Source organism: Patiria miniata, unplaced genomic scaffold, assembly GCF_015706575.1.
Source record: "Patiria miniata isolate m_02_andy unplaced genomic scaffold, ASM1570657v1 HiC_scaffold_9, whole genome shotgun sequence".
In the NCBI taxonomy this organism is placed as follows: domain Eukaryota; kingdom Metazoa; phylum Echinodermata; class Asteroidea; order Valvatida; family Asterinidae; genus Patiria; species Patiria miniata.
In genome coordinates this window covers 21,745,885-21,767,749 of record NW_024037076.1, presented here as the reverse complement: position 1 = coordinate 21,767,749, position 21,865 = coordinate 21,745,885, and the positions used below count along the sequence as shown (strand labels likewise).

General features: G+C 39.2%; 1 protein-coding gene and 1 long non-coding RNA gene across 2 annotated transcripts; both read right to left on the bottom strand.

The window, feature by feature from the left end:
* Window positions 1–981: 981 nt before the first annotated feature.
* LOC119720336 (GTP-binding protein Rheb-like) lies at window positions 982–20,334 on the bottom strand. The gene is made up of 7 exons (XM_038189978.1): window positions 20,032–20,334; window positions 14,887–14,958; window positions 12,534–12,684; window positions 11,651–11,707; window positions 10,689–10,736; window positions 9,800–9,881; window positions 982–3,065 (listed from the first exon to the last, which is right to left on the bottom strand). The coding sequence occupies exons 1-7, from the start codon at window positions 20,084–20,086 to the stop codon at window positions 2,973–2,975; spliced, it is 558 nt and encodes a 185-aa protein (XP_038045906.1). The 5' UTR covers window positions 20,087–20,334; the 3' UTR covers window positions 982–2,972.
* Window positions 4,658–8,074, bottom strand: LOC119720337. Its single transcript, XR_005270088.1, has 2 exons — window positions 6,434–8,074; window positions 4,658–6,063 (listed from the first exon to the last, which is right to left on the bottom strand). It is a non-coding gene; the product is annotated as an uncharacterized LOC119720337 (long non-coding RNA).
* Window positions 20,335–21,865: the final 1,531 nt, after the last annotated feature.

Here is a 21,865-nt window from a genome sequence, read left to right as displayed (position 1 = left end):
GTTTTTAGTGTTAATTTGGTCATGTTGGTTTTCTTTTAATTTTTATTCATAAATACCTCAGACAGTTTAGCCATTCCTATTGGTCGAGAGCCCGTCACGTGGCCGGCCTTAAACGGGTGATAAAGACATGGCTAGCTGGTCTTAAACACTTTTCCAGTGTCACAATAAAATGTGGACTCCTAAAAATCCAGTGCCTCTTATCGTTTCATTGGTTGAACGCTCACAATCCTCACGTAGGCATGCGCAACACTACCAGGGAGTCAGAATTTTATAGTTCTAAATTCAAAACGCAACGCGCCAGGTGCGTTCTGCGCGACATCGCGCAGAACATGATACGCGCGCGTCAATCTCCATAAAAGGGTTGTTTACATCTTACTCGCCAGCTGAACACTCCATTATTTTGCAAGAGGGATGTTTCAAAAAGCATAAAGTGAATTTGTTGAACAAAATCGGGATGTTTTGAACGAATTATATGATTTTTTCTTACCGAAAAGGTATTTATGAATGGGAATAAATATGTGCTCCGTCGGTATTTATCAGTCTGTTTAAGACCACTTAGAGTCTGGGTGCTGATAATTACCCTCGCCTCCGGCTCGGGTAATTATCAGCACCCAGACTCTAAGTGGTCTTTAACAGAGTGATAAAAACCTCCAGAGCACACATTTATTCCCTTAGTTAATTTCCATTTTGGTTTTAGTTAAGTCCTGATTTTCAGCTTTATTATGTTTGTCCTTCGTTTATTTGAAATCTAAAATCTTGTCTCTGGTCTCTATTAATTCAATTTCCTCGCGACCGTTCCTTCCAAAGTCCCCGAGTTTCAATTAGATTGGTTAGTAAAATCCCCATAGAGTCTATTTAGTGCGAGTTCCCCCATACAGCGTGTCATTTTTCCCCAGGTTACACAAGTCCACATATATAGCACCTTGTCCTGCACTATGTGGACACACACAGCCTTACAATACTTGTGTGGGAAAGACCATATTTCTCATTCACTATTTCCTCATTTTCTTTATTTGTACCATTTTTCTTGAGACCAAGTGCCAATTTCAAGGGAAATAAGTCATCAATGATTAACCTTCATTGTTTATTGTTATACTTCTATTATTATCGTACATTTACTAGTGTAATTTCTTAAAAAAAAATGAAATTGCTTCTTATGAAATATGTATTATGTCCGTAACAAGTTCAGACTATTCAATGTTCAAGTTTCTTATTGTGCGTAGCGCTTTCGACGTCATCTGAGATAATCATGACCTACTCCAACAATTCCATTTATAACCTGGACTATGTTCTCTCTTTTCTTTTTAAACGGCATTCAACTTTCAAAAGGTTTTGTTAGAAATGCAGCAATAAACAGCAAATCATCCAACATCCCTCAAAATATGGAAAACGTCAAACCAAATAATTACAAAACAATTAGGCCTATGTTCCAAGTCTACCATAAATATAATTACAGATACATTTTTGAGTCAAAGTTGTTCATACACAGCCAATCACATACTTCTTGGATGGGAGATGTAAACATAAATATGCATTTGCTTTCAATGCACGTCAACATTCAAAGCTAAAATATAAATCTTTGAACTTAACTGCCTACTCAAGTCACCAAAATTAAACCTAGAAACAATTTGGGTATTTGTTGGTGATCATTCTCGGGCTATGGTGTTACCTTTTGGAGCAAAACGTCCGGCTTTCATTATTCAACAATTCTATCGGTTATACATTTCTCAAAAACAGTGATTAAAGCATTACTACACATATGTATTAGTAATTCTAAAGGTGCACTTTCGTCTGGAGATTGGCAATATTTTGCGTCACATTCTTTACAAGACATATTTCAAAGGTCTGGGTTGCAGAAAATATGCATAATATCTTACACTAAGGAAGAAAATGTTGGAAAACTCCCATTTGTTTAATTCTGATGGGCATCGAGTTTTGCTTTGTCTATACCCATTTCCAGAAGTGAATTCAAATGAAGCCATCACATTTTTGAGCAAAACTTTTGACGAAAGGCTGGTGCCACAAAAATGTGTGACATTTCTCTGTGGAATATCAGGTCTCACTCTAGTTTCAGAGTTATGATCATGGCGATCCTAGCGCACATACATTTATTTACGTTTTCAAAAGAACATGTGGGACTCAAGTGATGACTAGCATTTCTAACAGTTTCGATTATTGAGGAGCAAAATCTTAAACCCATGAATTCCTTTGAGCGACAACTACATGAAAACTGCACATTTGCAATGTGTGAAAGTTTATTTTCTACTTTTTTAGGATTCAAACTGTTATTTGAAGCATTCCAGACGAAAGTTTTCCTTTAAGGGTAAAGAAAAGAATAAAATTAATGATGTTGTTATTATTTCACAACAAAAGGCAGGCCCAGGGGTGTGCTTAGGGCAAAGTCAGAAGTAGTATGTAATTAAATAAGAAAATGCACTGTGAAAGCTGACCAATGCTTGGTCCCATTTTGCAATTCGGGCACTCATTAGGATGGAGTCACTACTTTGCCTGTTCAGGCCTGAGACTATTTTGGAAGACCTGTTACATTATTGGATTACATGTCAATGAAGGCCTGCATATACTGTACATTTACATCCGTGTTAAACATTACGTCATTTCCTTGGACCTTTGTTTTAATGTAGAGGTGAACTATTCAAATATCACAAGTATCACATATCACAGGTTTGAAATGGAGCTGATGCTTTCACTCCAATTGTTTCAAGTGTGTGCGCTGCCTCTTATGTTTTTTTTATATTCTTACATGAAGCATTTACGCGATTTCATTTATACAAACCCAATTCATTTCACTACTAGCCTCTAATATAGTGTTGGAACAGTTAAAAATGTAGGACAGCTCATGATTGGTCAAAAGCTGTTTTTTTTAACTGATACAACTAGTAGTAATACAAGATTAAAAATATGACAGTGCACCTTTTATTGCTGGTAGATGAGGTACTTTTGTAAAGACATGGTCACAGAAGAACACAATCGTTGTCTTTCTTTTGTGTACCTCCATCTTTCTTCTCGATAATCTGTAATAATGTCTTGAAGATGTCCACTACACTCTGAAATAAAAAAAAAATCCAGAAATATTTTAGCAATTGACAAAGGAACCACAATGCACAATGGGCCCCATGCACAAGTACCTCCTCAACGGTAAGAAAGGGAGAGTTAGGGGACCACTTGGGGTGACATACGAATGCATTGCCGACAACGCCTGACGCTCATGCGAAGATGCTATGGCTTTGAAGGGCTGGAAGATGGCCAAGGTGACTCCAGTATGACTTTCAGGTACAAAACAAGCCACAAAGGTTCATGGCATAACCTCTGTTTTGCTAATCCGATGTAGGGATTCCACAAGGGTCAATTCTTGGCTGGCTTCTTTTTATCACTTTTATTAATATCCCACATTCATGTGTAGCATCGATTTCTGGAACAAAAGTGAACATGTATGCCAACACCACCATGATAAAGTTTGAAGGCACAAACCCTGATGGCATTGAATCTGATACGGTGAATGGTCTTTGTCCAGTAACTCATTGGTTGATGAACCATAAACCTACACTAAATGTGAGTAAAACTAATTTCATATTTGGTTCTCGTCCAAGGATACCTGCCTTTTCTCGGGTGCAAATCCCATCGAACAAGTTCATTTGTATAAGTATCTTGGGATTTTTCTTGATGAGAATATTTCTTGGTCCGATCACACTGATTATGTTGCCAAGAAAATATCTATGAAAATGGGGTTTCTTCATCGATCTGCTAAACCCTACCTTCCCAATTCAACGTTTAACATGTTAATTGGTGCCATGATCTTGCCCCTTGTTTGACTACTATAATGTTAACAGGACAAGTTGTGCACACTTCTACTCTGACAAGCTTATTAAATTGCACAACCATTCGGCCAGATTAATCTTAATGCCCACCCAAGAACACAAATCACTGAATTAAGGCACTTTCATGGTTACCTTTGTCAGCATGTTGGGAAAAGCACCATTTGTGCAAAGTGTATAGTAGACCACGGGGCATGGCTGCAAAATGTGCTTAGAGAAAGTGATTTTCTTGGCGCACCTCTCAGAACTAAGTGAATTTTTGCAGGTTATTAGCTGAGACCATATGGATCACGAAAAACCAAAATCCACAATCCCAAAGTGACCAATCATTTAAATATTTGCATTTTAATCAGCGGTTCAAAACAGGGCGCCCTCTATTGACCAGGATTGGGAAAACTGTGCACATTTTCAATGGGAAAGATTGTTTTATTGCTGTTGCTTGCTAAAAAGGGTCTCTACAGAACCAAGACTCAATAAAAAGGAACTTGGGGTGACTTTTAATGCTCCAATAATTAATTTAAATATCAAATTTTCCATCCCATTGAAAATCAAGGAAGATGTTACAAGCCCTTTCCCAGCCTCAGTGCAAATGTTTACTCCTTTTGTTTTTATTTTCATTTAGAATACATGTACATGTATTGCTCTTTTCTGATCTTCTTAATAGGGTATAATTGATTATTAAATTACATGTGTGGTGTATAATTTTCTTTTTGGTTAAAATTACAAAGTATTTCTGATTCATGATGTAATAACATTCAACATAGTGTCCGACACAAATACGAATGAATTTAGTCTCAATGAAAAAATAAACATGACCACAGGGCTTTATAACTTCAGCCTTTGACGATATTTATTCATACAAAAAACAAAACGGTAAACAGTAAATAAAAAGACTTGAGAAATAATTACTGTGATTGGCAAAAATTATAATACAGTGCTTGCGGTTTGCGTCTCTGGTGGAGCCAATATTTTTGAGGATTAAAATAAACTGCAATTACATGTACTTTTAATTTTTCAACTGTCTTACATATTAAACATGTTCCGGGAAAGACTGTTGTAACCTGGCACCCCTTTTTTCTTCATATCATCTCAACAAAGGTTAGTCATTGCAAAAATGGTGAACAGACATGAATTTTCAATGGCGAATCCAATGGCATCTGGAAACTACATCCATTATCTACAGCGAGTTCCGTTGTATAATTTTCAAATCATTTGAAGGGTCGAAGGAGAACACGAAACATGTCATCAACCTTCAAAGAAACCATAACTGCTGTTGAGAACATGGTACAATGTATAAAAGGATTGGTGAATACCTCTAATATAAAATGTGAAACATTTCTCTTTGCACGAAGGCATCAACCTAGAGCCTTTTGGGCCTTTTGCATAGCATCTTGGAGGACAATCTTTTGCACCCCCCCTAAAAAAAAAAAATAGGAATTACAGTAACAGAAAGCTCTCAAGGATGTCTTTATAGAGTCTATTTGATCAACAACAAATAAGACTGTAAGCATGAACATTACTGAAGAGGAATAAACTGTTTTTAAGCCCTTACAAATTACCACAAAAAATCTTCTTTGGCTTCACGGTCAGCGCTTAAAAAGAAAAAGGATTGTCAAAAAGGAAAACACATAGTAAGATTATTTCCCATCCCCTTGCTGAAACTGCAAGTGGAAAAATCCTGCAACAAAGTCAACGGTGTCCATTTCAACCGTAAGACTGAACTTTGGTGTTTTTTTAGTTGTGTACATCCATAACAATGTAAGTTAGTTAAACATAAGTCCTGTTGATTCATATTTGGAAATATTTAAGTGGATGGGAAGCAGACTGTGTGATTCAAACTTTCTGAAGTGACAATCCTATTCCTTATTTAGATAGACATACATGTACATGTACGTGATGGTCAGTCCTCGATATCTGAATCCTTTTTGGGTGAAGTGCGCTGCCCTTCACTTGGAATGTTTTCACAGTTGGTGCACTTGCACAAGTCTGTGCATGGCAGTTTTTTTCAAGACAGCTACACTGGCCTTTTGTGCATTGACTTTTTTACATGAGCAATGGGCAAATTCCATGACACTGTCTGGGGCAGGGGGAAGATCCATCCAGTGGATACTGATGTCATCGCCGATGACTTTCCAACCTCTTCTGTGTGGAGACAGCACTTCAGGACGTGGCATCCTTGTTTGGCGGCATCATTGACTCCATCACAGTTCCCATCTGGAACATGCTGTATCTGCAAGTTGTCAAATTACGAGAAAAATCCCTTTCTTAAATGAGCAGTTTTTAATTGCAAATTGCATTGTCTTATTGTTTAACAGGCACTGCATGTTTTAACTTGAGAAATAAACATTAGCAATGAATGGAATGTTTTTTTTTAAACTGTACGAGAAACAAATTCCTAGAGATTGTCAATTCTAAAGTAGGGCTTGTATATGTTTGCAAGTATTTCCAATTTGATTTAGCTACAAAATTATGAAACCTTGACTCAAACTAAAGTTGTGTAGAGGAAGGCTCTATCTCCAACCAGCCCCTGCTTTAGACATGTTATATTTTTCAAGTGAGTGTGCTCATGTGACTCCATAGGAAAAAAAAGGCAAAAATACCTTGACTTTCATGTTGTTGTTTCTTTGCAAGTCTTTCTGCACAGTCTATCATGGAAACATGACAGACGTTTGTAGCACTGCTGAATGTGTTGATGGTATCCAAATGCCTGTAATTGAGAAAATGTTTTTACAATATCACTCATTACTCTCATTTCAATTATTTCAAAATGTAAATCTTTGTCAGTTGATTGGAGGATTATGGGTCAAAGAGAAATGTTCCATTCAACTCAGCTTCACCTCGTAGAATGGAACATTCTATCATCTAACTTAGGAAAATATTTACACCATGGCACCTTCAGGTACAAACATTTTATTTTTTGTATACTATTCTTCACATGTAGTGATCAGGGAAAAAAATTTAAAAATGGAAAAAAAAGTGAAAATCTAAAATCTAAATATATTGACAGTGAGGGCTTGACATTAAGAGAAGTGGGCAGGTTCTCATTATTTTTTATTATATTATACTATGTAGAAAAAAAAATAGCAAGGAAATAAAAGTACACTTGAAATGAGGACGCTATGGGCTGACAGCTTAAAGAATGGCAAAATGTTGGTTTTAACGACTTGGTACTTAGATAATTATAAATTAATTGAATGGTAGACCCACAACATACTACACAGTCCCCAATGATGCCAAGTATAAAGTCAAAGTGGATTTTGTTCTCCTTATTTTAAATCAAGGGAACCGGCCGTTCTATACACAGTCGCCAAGTTCAGGAAGCATAGGCCTACTCAATATAAAATGTTCCGTTGTGCAATGTAATAAGAGTCTCTTCCTTGTCTTAAAATCCTACATCTGAGTGAGGGGGAAAAAAATCTTTGATCTGTGGCTTTTCCTAACTTGCCATGATCATGATGTCAACAATGGACGGTCAGATGGTCTACTAGTAGTACTAGTAACATATTTTACAAAACAAATCACACATCATACGAATCTAGGTTGTAGAAAAAATATTCTGAAATATTCCGAATCCAACGGCTTCTTACAATTAGGTTCAAGGCAAGAATAATAATACGAACTAACGTAGGCCGATGATTCCGGTACACATCTCCTTCCACGAGAGTGCTGCATCAGTCATGTCAGTGGTGCACGTGCATGCCGATGAACTTCTCCGCTTTTTCCACGATTTCTGCGCGTGTAATTTTATCCAGCTTGTCTCGGAGAACGATAAAACGCTCGATTCGGCATTCGAAACATGCATAATGCACTTCGTTTCGTCCGAATCGCCGTCGTCCGAGGAACTCATGGCGGCCGCCATCTTGCTGTCTAGTAGTGCTTACCGCGCATGCGCATGCTCTTACTTACAGCGCCCGCTATTGGTCCATTCACCGCACCACGATAGAAGGGCCTCGCTGATTGGTCGTTGGAAAATAATGACGTAATTCTTCACTCGGTATTTTTAGCGCCGAAACGGAAAAAACCTGAACTTAAAATCGTCATTTTAGCACCGTTTTGGGTCACGGATCAACGGTGGATTTTATATGTGAGCTTCCCAACAGCTTCCTGAGTAGTTTAAAGAACAATTTATTTAGATCTGTGATATGTGTCAACAAACTGCAAGATAATCGGCAATGCATCTTGGACCCCGTTCCCACTTGATCCACCAATTGGTGGATCTGATCCACCTTTTGCCAAATTGCCGGATCAGATCCCCCAATTGGTGGATCAGATCCGGCAATTGTGTGTAGTGGGAACGCTAACCGTTATAAGGTGGATCAGGATCAGATCCACCTTTTCTGATCCACCTCTGGACCAGGATACAGATCCCCCAATTGGTGGATCAGATCCGGCAATTGCCGGATCACGATCAGGTGGGAACGCAAAAGGTGGATCTGATCCGGCAATTTGACCTGTTAACATCCGCCCAGTGCACGAGTGGCGCGAAAATAATGCGGTCTCATGAACGAAGAAACACGTTTTCAGGCGTGTAGCTCATGTGAACATTTCCAGCGTATACAACATGCACAATAAACAACCGCTGAACTACGGGCTAGCACCGCGCATGCAAAAGCGCACGTGGTATCCTAAAACTACACTATAGGCCTTATTTTTGTTGCGTGTTCGTCCATTACTAAACCTTTTTCATTCCTGAAATTTTACTTATTTTTCCATCCATAAATGACTCTGAGTCCGCACTCACCAAAAGACTTCACTTTGGCACAGAATCATGGAAAAGCTTACGAGTATGCGATGAGAATAGTGCCGGTAACGCGGTACGTACGGAGGTGACAAATCTGAAGTATTGATTATAGAAAATTGGAAAATGATGTCGTAGTACATCATGTGACCGTTTCTAACCAATGAGAAGCTTCAGAACCAGGGAATCCCTTATCGATGCATTGGTTTCTGCCGTCATGTCACACAATGAGCGGCTCTGTTGGATTTCACCTGTTAATTTATGCACGCACGGATCCTCTACGGATCCGTGATTTATGTTGGTGAATTCGCGTAATTTTTGTCTGTAAATTCTGATAGTGCTGTTTGAAAACTGACCCATCCTGGCCTAGCATGCAACCATGCAACAATGGCACTCCCACAGAGCGCGCGTAATGGACCGATCCAGTCAGCCCCGCCCAGTGCGCACGTGGGCAAATTAACACGTGCTCCTCTCCAATGCCACGCTGCATTTTCCTGCCGCGCGCATCATACGCGCGCGCACGCATGTCGGACTTTTGTGCACGCATGTCGGACATAAATCACGGCTGTGATTGGTCAGAATACCATGGGGCGGTGCTTACTGGATCGGTCCATTCCGAACTCAGTGACCTTTCGTACCCAACATTTCCGTACGAAAAGGTGGATCAAGCATAAGTGGGGAACGCGATAAGATAACGATCACACCAAAATGCCGGATCTTGATCCACCTTTTTCCAATTCAAGTGGGAACGCGGTGTTGGTCTATAGATAACCCAGGTCAGTCCAGCATATCTCAAATCACAATTTGATAAACCATGCCACTATGCCAATTAGCCTATTTGAGGTATGATGGACACAATAGGAGGGCACTGTTTGGTTTGAGTAAACACAAGAGACTGTAAACAAATCAAACAGCACCCTCCTATTGTGTCAGCCATACCTCAAATAAGCTAATACATGTAGGTCCGATATCTTGGTGTATCTTCCTATAAAGCGTAACAGGGATGTGTTATTAGTCTGGGAGCTACCGTTAGGTGGAGTTTGATGAACAATTTGAGCACAAAAGGTTTGAAGGTACCAGGCCATTGTCCATCGGTGGGGGGGGGGGGATATACAATATGCAGCATTCAATCAAATGTTTCATGACCAATCTTATCTCATGAGTAAACTGGATAACTAAACAAATCAAATGTCCATTTCAACTCGGTTAGACATGGTTCTTTACTCACCTCGTTCTGCTTTGCTGAAGACTCAATGAAGTTAGCATTCCATGAGTTGGCTAATTCCCTCCCTTCTGCGGTGGATATAACCCTGTTACAAACACACAGCTTTGAAAATTATTTTGCAAGTATGAATTATGGCCAACATTATTTTGGACAGTGATAGGGAGAAAGTATTTAATTCAAACTGACATAAAAAAAAGGAATGATTACCAGATATCTTGAATTAAATTTCAAGATATTTTTTAATGGATTTTGCGATATCTTGAAATGCATTTTGAGATATCTTGAATTTGATATCAAAAAGTTACTTTCTACCTTGGTGGGAAGCTGTTGGGAAGCAGTGTAACGTATTTGTGCGTTGTGTGTGTGTGGGCGGGCTGTAACATTATGGGGAAGTTTTTCATTGTTAGGGTAATTAGGACCGAGTTGTGGGACTTTCTGCTGTCCCACAGTGCTTCGGTCCCCATAGTACCATGGGACAACTCCTATGTAGTCCCCACAACCACGGAACAAGAAGGTTTTTTTTTGGGGGGGGGGGCAGGGGGGGGGGTGTTGTCTCCAGTACATCTATCGGCGACCATTATTCGCTCTTTTCACGCTCCGCCATTGGGCATGCAGAGCCTCGATCTGGCAACTGTACACAATAAAAATAGCCGGTCCAGTGATCTGAACCCCGACACGGGAATCACTGAACTGGCTATATTTATTGTGTAAAGTTGCCAGATCGAGGTTGTGCATGCCATGGCGGAAGTGTGAAAAGGGCGAATTGTAATGATGGTTACCCCCAGAGGCATGCATGTTTACCTCTGGAGGCAACCACCATTGCAATAATGTTCGCCCATAGAGGTACTCAGAGAGGTCCTCAGTTTAACTCACTATCGTCAATAAACATTACCTTTCCATATGGAGATCTTTCTTGTTGCCAACAAGAACAACGGGAACACTAGATAACATCATAGGAAAAACAAAATGAAATATAAGGGACCAAGTAACAATTGCTGACAGTAACAGAAAATGCTGTGTATCTTTTTTTCCTTCTTCCCAATGCTAAAAGTTCTTTCACTCTTTGTCAAATGGTCAGTAATTTGTGAGTACAATGTACATTCAATCGCATGCAAAAACGCATATTTTACACATAACACTTTTGAACTTGAGGTTTCCTTAATAAGGTGCTCCTTCCGTGGGAAGTATACACTAGCTAACTTTTATCAAACATTAAGTTCAACCGAAGAAAAAAAAAATTACTGTTTTATATAAGTGAGCAATGTATGACAGCTTTTTCGTGTCGTCATGAAACTATGATCTTTCCAAGCAATTTAAATAACTTTCATAAAGCCTCTACATCAAGTGTCCTGATCAAATGAATATTAGATACATGTAATTACTTAGGGGGAAAATAATTTCAATGTTTGCTTTCTGCCATTCAAAATATGTTTTTTTTTAATGTCTCAAACTCAAAAATTCCATCATACTTCATGCACATGTAGTTATTGATTGCAGTTTCTGCTATCAGAAACTGACCGGCTAACCCCAGTAAGCTTGATGGTGGAATGATTAAGACATCTGCATACATAAGTAGGAGATTTTGGATTTTAACTATTCAACAAGACATCAGTGAGGAGCAGTAACCCAATCCTGAGTTGGATTTTCTCATAACTTGCTTTTGAAAGCTTTAGGCCCTAATAGGTTTCGAAAGCACAAAAGCCAAAGAATTCCCTCCCAAATGAATAGGGGAGCACAGCTATGAAAGTCCACAAGACTTTTACCAAACCCAATCTGATTAACAGCTCTGTTTATCAGACGATGCATCAGGAAAGACCCATGGGTCTATCTTCTCTTCATCCTACATTTACTTACTTGACATTACCTGTGGTATCCAACAGCTTCTCATATATAATTTTTACTACATCAAAACTGAATGAGGAAGAAAAGGAAAAATACTTGTAAATCAGTCATGTATTCATATTCTGCCACAAACATCAAGTAATTTCCCCTGTTCTCTTTTATCTAATCTTGTTTTCTGGTTGTCCACAAGTCTGCTGATTCTTTGCACTTCTATAAATGGTGAATCTTATTTAATTTCAAATACATGGTATAAAATTCCAATAGTATACAACATGATTTGTAGTCTATGAAATATCCTCTTGCACAGCAAGAGTCTATAATATGTGAGCAGATGCGGTGATTAATTATGCAAAACAAGACTGCGTCTTGACCTCAAGATTCTGACCATTCAGTGGGCACCTTCTGTTGGGTTTTCCGTAACCCGTTGAATTGACCAATCAACAGCTTTGTCCACATTTCTGATCAAGATGACGTCACAATTTCTAAAGCTGACTCTAATTGGCTGGCAGGTGCGGAGTCGCATAAATTTGCACTGCTCACATACATGTATATCAGACGGTGGTTAGGAAGAGGTCCTGTTGAACAATGGGTGACTCTTGGGGATTCAGGTTGGCGTAGCGGTACTTCCCCGCCTTCCACCGCTGTGACCTTGGTTCGAATCCCACCTGGGCCAATTTGTGGATTGGGTTTTCAGTCCCTACCTGATTACGTGGGTTTTCCCCAGAATATTCTTCTGGGCTTTTCCTCCCACCTCTAAAACTGTAATTTCTTCTCATTGTCTCCTCTCTATTGGTTTCATTGAAATTCATTTGCACCTGTGGTCCTGTTAGAAAGGGACAGAACACAAAGCAAAAATGTAAATTTTTATGAAATTTACAAATAAATTCAAGATCACCTTTTTTGCGATGTGACAGTATAAACAAGGACATAACCATGTATTGTGAAGGTCAGAGACTGAGGGAAGATGGAGTACTCATCCTGGCCGGCCGTGTCTACGATCTTTAGTTTGTATTCTTGAGTTCCAAGTTTGATCATTTTTTCAAATGCTGCAACAAAAAAAGCCCAAGTTTTCATAAATGACAAGATGAAATTAGAACCGGAAAGTTTACCCCTCGTGGCGCGCTTTCGGAACCCTTGAAAAGAAAAAATTAGTCTAATGATAGAATTTCCAATTATTTTTGGCACATTGGTTTCTTAAGAAAATCACCCCCAAAACAATCCTTTGTAAAACTGAATATTGATTAAAGGAAATTGATAAATATTCTGACGTGGAAGAGAAAAATCGTGCCGAAAATTGATGTCTCATTTCCAAACAAGTCAGGTGTGTTTACAAACACAAATGCCCCGCAACCGTGACTGTTCCCATGACATTACACCACTCTTTTAACATCAACTTACATGTACCTTGGTCACATGGAACGTTCATTGACAGCATTAGTGTCTTCTGTAGGTTTTATATGAATTAATCCCTAATCCCTATGATCTCAGAATAAATACAAGATTTTTGTTGTTTCAGCCACTGTGACCTTGACCCTTGACCTTTCGACCCCCAATGCGATAGGCCTATTTGGATTACCAAGAACGATCCACAAACCAAATTTGAAGTTCACGTGTAAAGTATTTCTCAAGTTATCGCGCTGACAAAATTTCTTTTGTTTTAGCCATTGTGACCTTGACCCTTGACCTTTTGGGCCCAAATGCAATAGGCTTCTTAGGATTGCCAAGGACAATCCACAAACCAAATTTGAAGTTCATATGTAAAGTATTTCTCAAGTTATCGCGCTGACAAAATTTCTATTGTTTCAGCCAATGTGACCTTGACCCTTGACCTTTCGGCCCCAAATGCAATATGCTTCTTAGGATTACCAAGAACAATACACAAACCAAATTTGAAGTTCATATGTGTAAAGTAATTCTCAAGTTATCGCGCTGACAAAATTTCTTTTGTTTTAGCCACTGTGACCTTGACCCTTGACCTCTCGGCCCCAAATGCAATAGGTTTCTTAGGATTACCAAGAACAATACACAAACCAAATTTGAAGTTCATATGTAAAGTATATCTCAAGTTATCGCGCTGACAAAATTTCTTTTGTTTTAGTCACTGTGACCTTGACCCTTGACCTTTTGGCCCCAAATGCAAAAGGGTTTTTAGGATTACCAAGAACAATACACAAACCAAATTTGAAGTTCATATGTAAAGTATTTCTCAAGTTATCGCGCTGACAAAATTTCTTTTGTTTTAGTCGCTGTGACCTTGATCCTTGACCTTTCGGCCCCAAATGCAAAAGGGTTCTTAGGATTACCAAGAACAATACACAAACCAAATTTGAAGTTCATATGTTAAGTATTTCTCAAGTTATCGCGCTGACAAGATTTGTACGGACACACCCACACACACACCCACCCACGGAAGGACAAGGCGGAAACAGTATGCCCCTTCGGCTTCGCCGCGGGGCATAAAAATCTAAACTAAATGTGGACTGGTGCAAATTGGTGTTCTCGTACATGGATGAAAATGTTTAAAATTTTGTGGCAGTCTAAGTAGGTCAAAACTGAAAGGTAATAAAAGACCAAGATGTCTTTTTAAGGTTTACAATTTTTTTGATTTAAAAGACTCATTAGCATTTATGAAAAAATGTAAAGTGACCGGTGATAAGGAATGCACTTGAGCCAGCCTGATTATTAATGTAGAATCCTTCGGATGTAGGTAGGTATATTTTCGCGTCGTTATACATAATTTACATTCTTGTTCTCGAGCAAGTACATGATGTAAACTGAAAACAAACGTGACTGAACAAGGAGACCTAGGTACAAAAATGCCAGATTTTAAAGGTCGTAAGTAAAATTCAATTTTACCCATCTCCAAGTAACTTTCATGATGTTTTCTTGAGCAATTCCTACATGTAGGTTAAATTCCAACATGAATGTTGCTTAGGGTGGTTACGGTTAACAATCATTCTGTCAAAAATTACAGCGAGAGAAATGGCAACCCCAGTGGCGTATCCAGAGGGGGGACCGAGGGGGGGGGGACTTCTATTTCATTTTTGAGTAAGTTTGATAATTGTTTAAAAATACAACTTTTTTAAATGAAGATGCATGGACATGTGTTCAAATATTTCTTAAGCAACAAGATTCCCATATTTTTAATGAACTTCTATGAAATAAAAATGTTTTGGACAGAGCTGGTTTTTTTTTTACTCCCCCTCCCTATGAATTCACTCCCTACCATTTTCAAATGTACAACTTACTGTTTTCAATGGTTGGGTCATAGGCATCCACAAACTGATTCTCCACAAACTGTATGGTCAATGATGATTTCCCTGCAAAAAGTAAAGGACAATTTAAACGAATGTCAAATTTAAAAACCGTATAGTCAATGATGATTTTCCTGCAAAAAGTAAAATCAAAACATTTTATACTTAAAATACCATATTGAATATCAGCAGGCTTAATTTTGTAGAAAGAGTGCATGTTTTTCATTTAGGAGGAAAATTAAGGGGTAAAATGATGACAGCGACTGAACTGCCGTGACTCGCATATATGTCTAAGTGCTAAAACAGGTAAGAAAGTCGCATTCTAGCAGGTAATAACAATTAACAGTCCATTGAACCGATGGCTGTTTGATGTCCTACTCAGCTTAAATAATCGAGGCACTCCACTGTGATTGGCTGGCTGTTCTGATCCCAAATGTGACTTTTGTTTTCAGGATATGATACGGCCATATCCAGGCCCGGTGCCCTTCATGTGTATACGTTAACACAAACCTCACCTAAAGCTACAAAATACTACTAAGTAGTAACCTGTTGTATGCATTTCTTTCTATACAAGTGTGCGCAACACCTGTAGTATATTCTGTGGCATTTGAGAAAGCGAATTCTTTTGGTCAGAGAACGGACTAGATAGGCCTATACTTCACTCAGCTGCCTGTCATGAACTTCCACTTCGGTTGGCAAACAAATTTAAATAAGAGATCAATTTCACCATTTTGGGCAAATATTGAGAGGTTGAACCTGCATTCTGAGTATGAGTTCGAATGATTTCCATGAATTTAATTTTTTTTCTTCAAATTACCAACCTTTTGAGGGAACGTACTTATGGCCCCACGCACAGAGTCTACTCTAGTGCGGGGCCTGAGTGATAGACTAATATAGGGCTATACTCAGATAGATCAATTGAAGTTGCTGTGGCAGAAAATTGTCCATTTTTTCCAACCTCCAAACTCTACTTTCATGAAATGTTTGGCCCCAGTATTTTACAGGCATTAGTTTGACATGGTAAGGCAAAAGAAAGTTTAGAAACACTTACAGAACTGTGTAATAACATGTACAATACGGGCCACATCCCAGAAGACTTCAGACAATCAATTTTTGTGACAATCCCGAAGAAAATGAAAGCCATGGATTGCACAGACTTCAGAACCATCAGTCTGATGAGTCACGTGGTAAAAATGTTACTCCGGATCATCTTGGAGCGTATTAAAAACAAGATCAACAGAGAAGTTGGGAAGGAGCAATGTGGATTTAGACCTTCTAGCGGAACAAGGGAAGCAATCATCAATATGAGATCAATAAGCGAAAGACACATAGAACTAGACACTGAGGTACATGTATGCTTCATTGACTATGCAAAAGCATTTGACAAAGTTCACCACAAAGCAATGATCGACTGCTTGCAAGCAATCGGTTTAGACGGCAAAGACATCCGACTGATTGGAAACCTGTACTGGGATCAAGTAGCAGCAATACAGATTGGCAACACACTCTCGCCCACTGTTGAAATCAAGAACGGCGTGAGAAAGGGATATGTACTCTCACCCAGCTTATTCAATATCTACACAAAAGTGATCTTCAGAGAAATTGAAGATTACAGAGGGGTTAATGTGGGAGGATTCAATGTGAATAACCTACGATATGCAGATGACGCAGTCCTCATGGCAAAAACAGAAAGGGATCTACAAAACTTTGTGGACAAAATCAAAGAAGAAAGCGAAAAACACGGGCTTAAAATGAACGTCAAGAAGACAAAAACAATGGTCATCAGTAAGAGGAAGTCTAAAACCTGCATCCAGGTTGACGGGAAAGAACTGGAACAGGTCGACTCCTTCATCTACTTAGGACAAATGATAACGGAAGATGGGCGATGCCAAGATGAAATCAAACGAAGGATAGCTATTGGCAAATCCGTCTTCAATAAAATGGGCACCTTCTGGATGCTAAACATGTTTTTTTTTTTTTTACTTGGCCTTAATGGTTATGGGTTCTTTCCCTCAGTTTTCCCACAAAAAATTCTAGTGGGGGCTATCAGAAAAGGGTAGGTAGGTAGGGAAACAGGAAGCAGAACTTTTTTTTTTTTTTTTGGCCTTAGGTACCTCTGGGATGGGTTCAAATCTCTGAAACGTCAAAAAAACCCGTGAAATTTACCAGAATTTCGCTATAAACAGAGATCACAGAGAGTTTACTCGGCCAGCTGTCATCGTTGGCTGTTGACTGAGGGTGCTGTGCTCTCAACCAAATTTCATGCTTTTGTTTGACATTGAACCCACCCTAGAGGTACATAACCATGTCAAAATAATGCCTGTGAAATACTGGGGCATAACATTTCGTAAAAAATTGACAAGTTTCTGACACAGCAACTTCAACTAGTCTATCTGTAAGGTTTGTAAAAACCTTACAGTTCTGGAAGTAGTCTAAATCTAGCTTTAGTAACTCCAGCTGATGTGCTCATCAGGAACTCACATGTAACACTGGAGACAAAATTACGTTGTAAATGTGAGATTGTAAGAGACCCTAAAAAAACCCAGCTTCCATAAACATGACAAGATATCCCAACCCAGAACATACCTCATAGTTTGCACTCAGTCATTCACGAAGCTAAATGATCGACTTGAAACAGAACAAATGTTACTAAAATATGAAAAATATTGATGATTTCGGTGTCTTCTTAAGAAAAAAAATCCAGTGCCGCTGCTGTCATGGTGTTGTGGTTATTGCTTGTGCCGATCAGCATCAGATTACTCCTCGATTGGCTAATCTGTACAAGCTCACAATACCACAACACAGCCATGCATGACAGTACAGCGGCACAGGACGTTTTTTTTTAAGTGGCGGAAATCACCAATATTTTTCATATTTTAGTAACTTTTGTTCTGTTTTAAGTCGATCATAAGGCCGATCAACATTAATTTTAAGGTTTTTATCGCTCAAGGTTGAAAAAAAAATTGGTCGGGGTGGGGGGATTTATATTTTATTTTTTATAAATTCCACTTCTTTTTTTGTGGCTTGTTCATAAAAAAGTCCAGTTTCATGGCTGTCATCCATGTTGCATGGTTAATTATGCAAATGCAATGCATCACGTGATGACAATCGAACAATCTGTTCGCATGATGTAGGTACCACACCGCTTTCAGGTGCCGCTAGTGGGTTCAATTTTCGTCTGGTGCATTGTCGTGGAAAGCAGTTGTTGAAACTGGACATTTGTTATGGACATGCCACCGAAATCATCAACATTTTTCTTTTTTAAAGTTTTTTTTTGGTTCTGTTTGAAGTCGATCATTAGCTTTGTGAATGACTGCTGCATGGTTATGAGGTATGTAAATGGAATCTGGGTTGGGATAATAGAGGGAAAAAGGGTAATTTTGTGGAGACCGTTTCTTAAGGTCTCTTAAAATCTCACTTTACAACGTACAACTGTCTCTAGAATAAACTACAATTACAAACTAAGCCTAAATGTGAAAATCAAAATTTGACAAAGTTCGACATGTTTTTGTACATGGTGGAAGTGTGGCCTTTATTTACGGAGGTAGTCCAGTAAATTGGCCACATTTATGGGGCTAATCTGTCTCCAGCGCTAAATCAGCTGGAGTTAATCTAGACCCGTGAACGTGGCGTTGTATACAACGCCACGCGCTTCCCTCGCATAAATACAAGCGAAATCATTATAACTTTTGATCCGCTACATATAACCACGTATAATTTTGTCAATAGGTAAATCACTTACTTGTTAGGCTTCCTGTGAATTTACGCGAGTGTTGGATCTGTCATTGTCAAGAAATTCGAAGTGAAATACGGCACAACTTTGTCACAATGAATGTTTTCAAAATGATCAGAAAATCAAAGACAGGCATGACACTCTGGTACCCCGGGTTCCACATGCACAAAACAGTAGGAGTCCCACCAGTGGATACCAGACTAACAGTCTTACATGGCAGGATGACCGTAATACTAATACCATGGAAAATTCTGCTAAATCTACTTCGAAAGTCTGCCAATCACCCAGTATATAGGCTATTGCTGTTCCATTGTGTAAGGGTTTGTTTCAGGGATATTTCAAAAAATGAAGGTTTTTCAAACCAAATGTGCCCATATTTCGGAAAAAATCGGATACCCGATCACCACTTTTTTCAGATTCAAGATAATGAATATGCATCATAGTTTATGAAGTTTGTCGGGCGCCCGGCGCGGCTGGCCATACAAACACGAGGTCATGAACTAAATAATGGCGGCAGGTAAGTTATCTTACGCAAGCACGCTCGCATAATGCATACATTACAACACGGCCGCCATTTTGAAATCGCATGGAGGACATTTTCAGGACGATATTTGTGGAAGATGATGACTAAAACTTAAGTCGTCTTTTGGCCAGATCGGATGAAAATATTGAGACCAAAGAACGTTTTTTCGAAAAGGTATGAGTTGCTCTACGACTAAGAACCTTAACTTTGGAAATTTGTGTCCTGGATGAAAAGATAATCTCGATCAAAATCTGTAGCAAAATCGCTACATCAGCGGGGAAAAAATTCAGTCTTTGTGGAAGCATTGGGCGTCTGGCCGTACTACAGAGCTTGCGATAGTATAGCCCCATAAATGTGGCCTATTTACTGGACTGCCTCCGTAAACATAGGCCACACATCCACATGTACAAAAATCGTGTCCACTTTGCCAAATTTTGATTTTCACATTTAGGCTTAGTTTGTAGGGTTTTTTTGCTTTAGAAGCATACTCACCCTCTTTATAGGCTAATCAGAAAGTTCTGCCTTTTTCAGATGTCTAATTTTTCGTGAAATTTCCAGATTCATTTTTACACGTTTGCGTATCAAAATTTCAACATGAAATTTCACAAAAATTAGACATCTGAAAAAGGCAGCACTTTCTGATTAGCCTATAAAGAGGGTGAGTATGCTTCTAAAGCAAAAAAAACCCTACAAACTAAGCCTAAATGTGAAAATCAAAATTTGGCAAAGTCGACACGATTTTTGTACATGTGGATGTGTGGCCTATGTTTACGGAGGCAGTCCAGTAAATAGGCCACATTTATGGGGCTAGCGATAGTACTGTACGGCCAGACGCAGTCGGGCTAGTTTGCACCCAACGATGATCATGTTTTTTAGTACTTACCAACAGATCTGAAGCCCATAACGGCTATACATCTGTCTTTTTGTGGAGGTGGCATTTTGAACAATTATAGTTTTTCTGATGTAAAAATAGTGTTCTTTCTACTAGCTCTGTGACATGTAGACCTATGAGTATGACTACTTGCTAAATAATAAACTTTCTCCTAAAAAAACACCGGCGGGTACCCTTTCAAATTTATATTATAGCTGCGATCTGCGTATAGTGGCACCAGTCTAAATCAAGGGTTCACCGCAACCTCATACTATGAAAGCGTACTCTTCTGTATGTACATATGCTGGAAAATTTACACTGGGCACGACATAATGCAAGATGGCGGCGCCCGTGCCGTTTTTAATGACGGATTACTGATTTCCTTTCTGCTTCTTTTTCATTCGCAAGGAGAGATTCTCATACGGTTTGTGCACAGGGTGAAAAGTGATGGCCAGATATGGCCAGAAAGTTTTTCCTAACAAAATTGGGAAATGTTTCTCAGTCCCAGATTCATGTCTTATCCATAGAGCTATTCAATATAGCTATAGTATATGGTCTTAATATCATAATTTTTGCAATAACTGACCTTCATGGAGTCAACCTCGTCCCCAGGGTGTCGAGCAGTACGCGCCCACCACTACCTGCTTCCCCCCCCCCCCCCCAGGGTGTCGAGCATGCAGTACGCGCCCACCACTACCTGCTCTCATCTCTCACCCTGGTATTGGATCATTATTTTGCAATGGACCCAACTCAAGACTGAAGTTGTATTTTGCATCTTCAGACTTCTTTGAAGATCGTGAATGGACTACTGCAGATTTGCGTCGCGGAAGACATACAAGCACTACACACAGGTGGAGAGAGTGATGAGGCGTCAGAGCACGGTTCAGACACTACGTGACGCGGTCTTGCCAGCTGAGCATGGTGCAAAGGCCGATACCGCCGGGGAATTCTATAGGCTGCTGAACTCGGGCCTTGGGGCTGAAGTAGCTTTCCCGGGGCAGCCTGCAGGTGCCCTTGATGTCACATGTGACTGCCTTCACCTACCAATGGGACCAAACAGGCAAATAAAACAAAACAAGGAAAATTGATTCAGTCGCCGAGCAATTGGCATAGATAAGTTTGCATATTGATTAATTTTTATGGTTTACGAATTCAAAAGAAAAAGAAAAAGCAAGAGAGTGTTAATGCAGGTACAACTAGTCCGGTGTCTTGTTTTTCCCTATTGGTCAGGCCCATGCTTTCATTTGAGGTTTGGGTAAGGATTGGGGTGTATTTGAGGACGTTCGGGGTTCTTAACGGCCAAAAAGGGGACAAATTTCGGCGATAATCTATCTTACCCATATCTAAATCCTGTAGATACCGGAGTTGAATGGAAACAAAGACGGTTGTGCAAATAGGTAACTATTGGAAACGACGTTGGAAATAAAGTAAGCACTGGGGACGAGGTTGTCATTAAGTATATATTAAATGAAAAAAAAAAAGTGGCGTCAGGTTGCAACATATTTGTTTTCAATCGCTTTGTTGACAGGTTTCAAATTGATTCACTTAAGTATATACTGGTACTATTCTAATAATTCATGAAGATGAACCCTTGTGAATAATTTGAAGGTCATAAACTTTAGTCCGAAATTTAAAAAATGGTGGCGTCTCGAAATCGGGCACAAAATTAATCGGCCACGTGGTGCACTTGAACAAATCTAAGTCTTGAATTTACATGAGTACAAGGTAATAAGCAGATAAAAAATACAATTAATAGAGATGTGGAATCTATAAGAAAGATTAGCTTGTGGGTATGGACCCCGATAATTAGCATGATTATATACACAGACAAATGGATTATAAACAC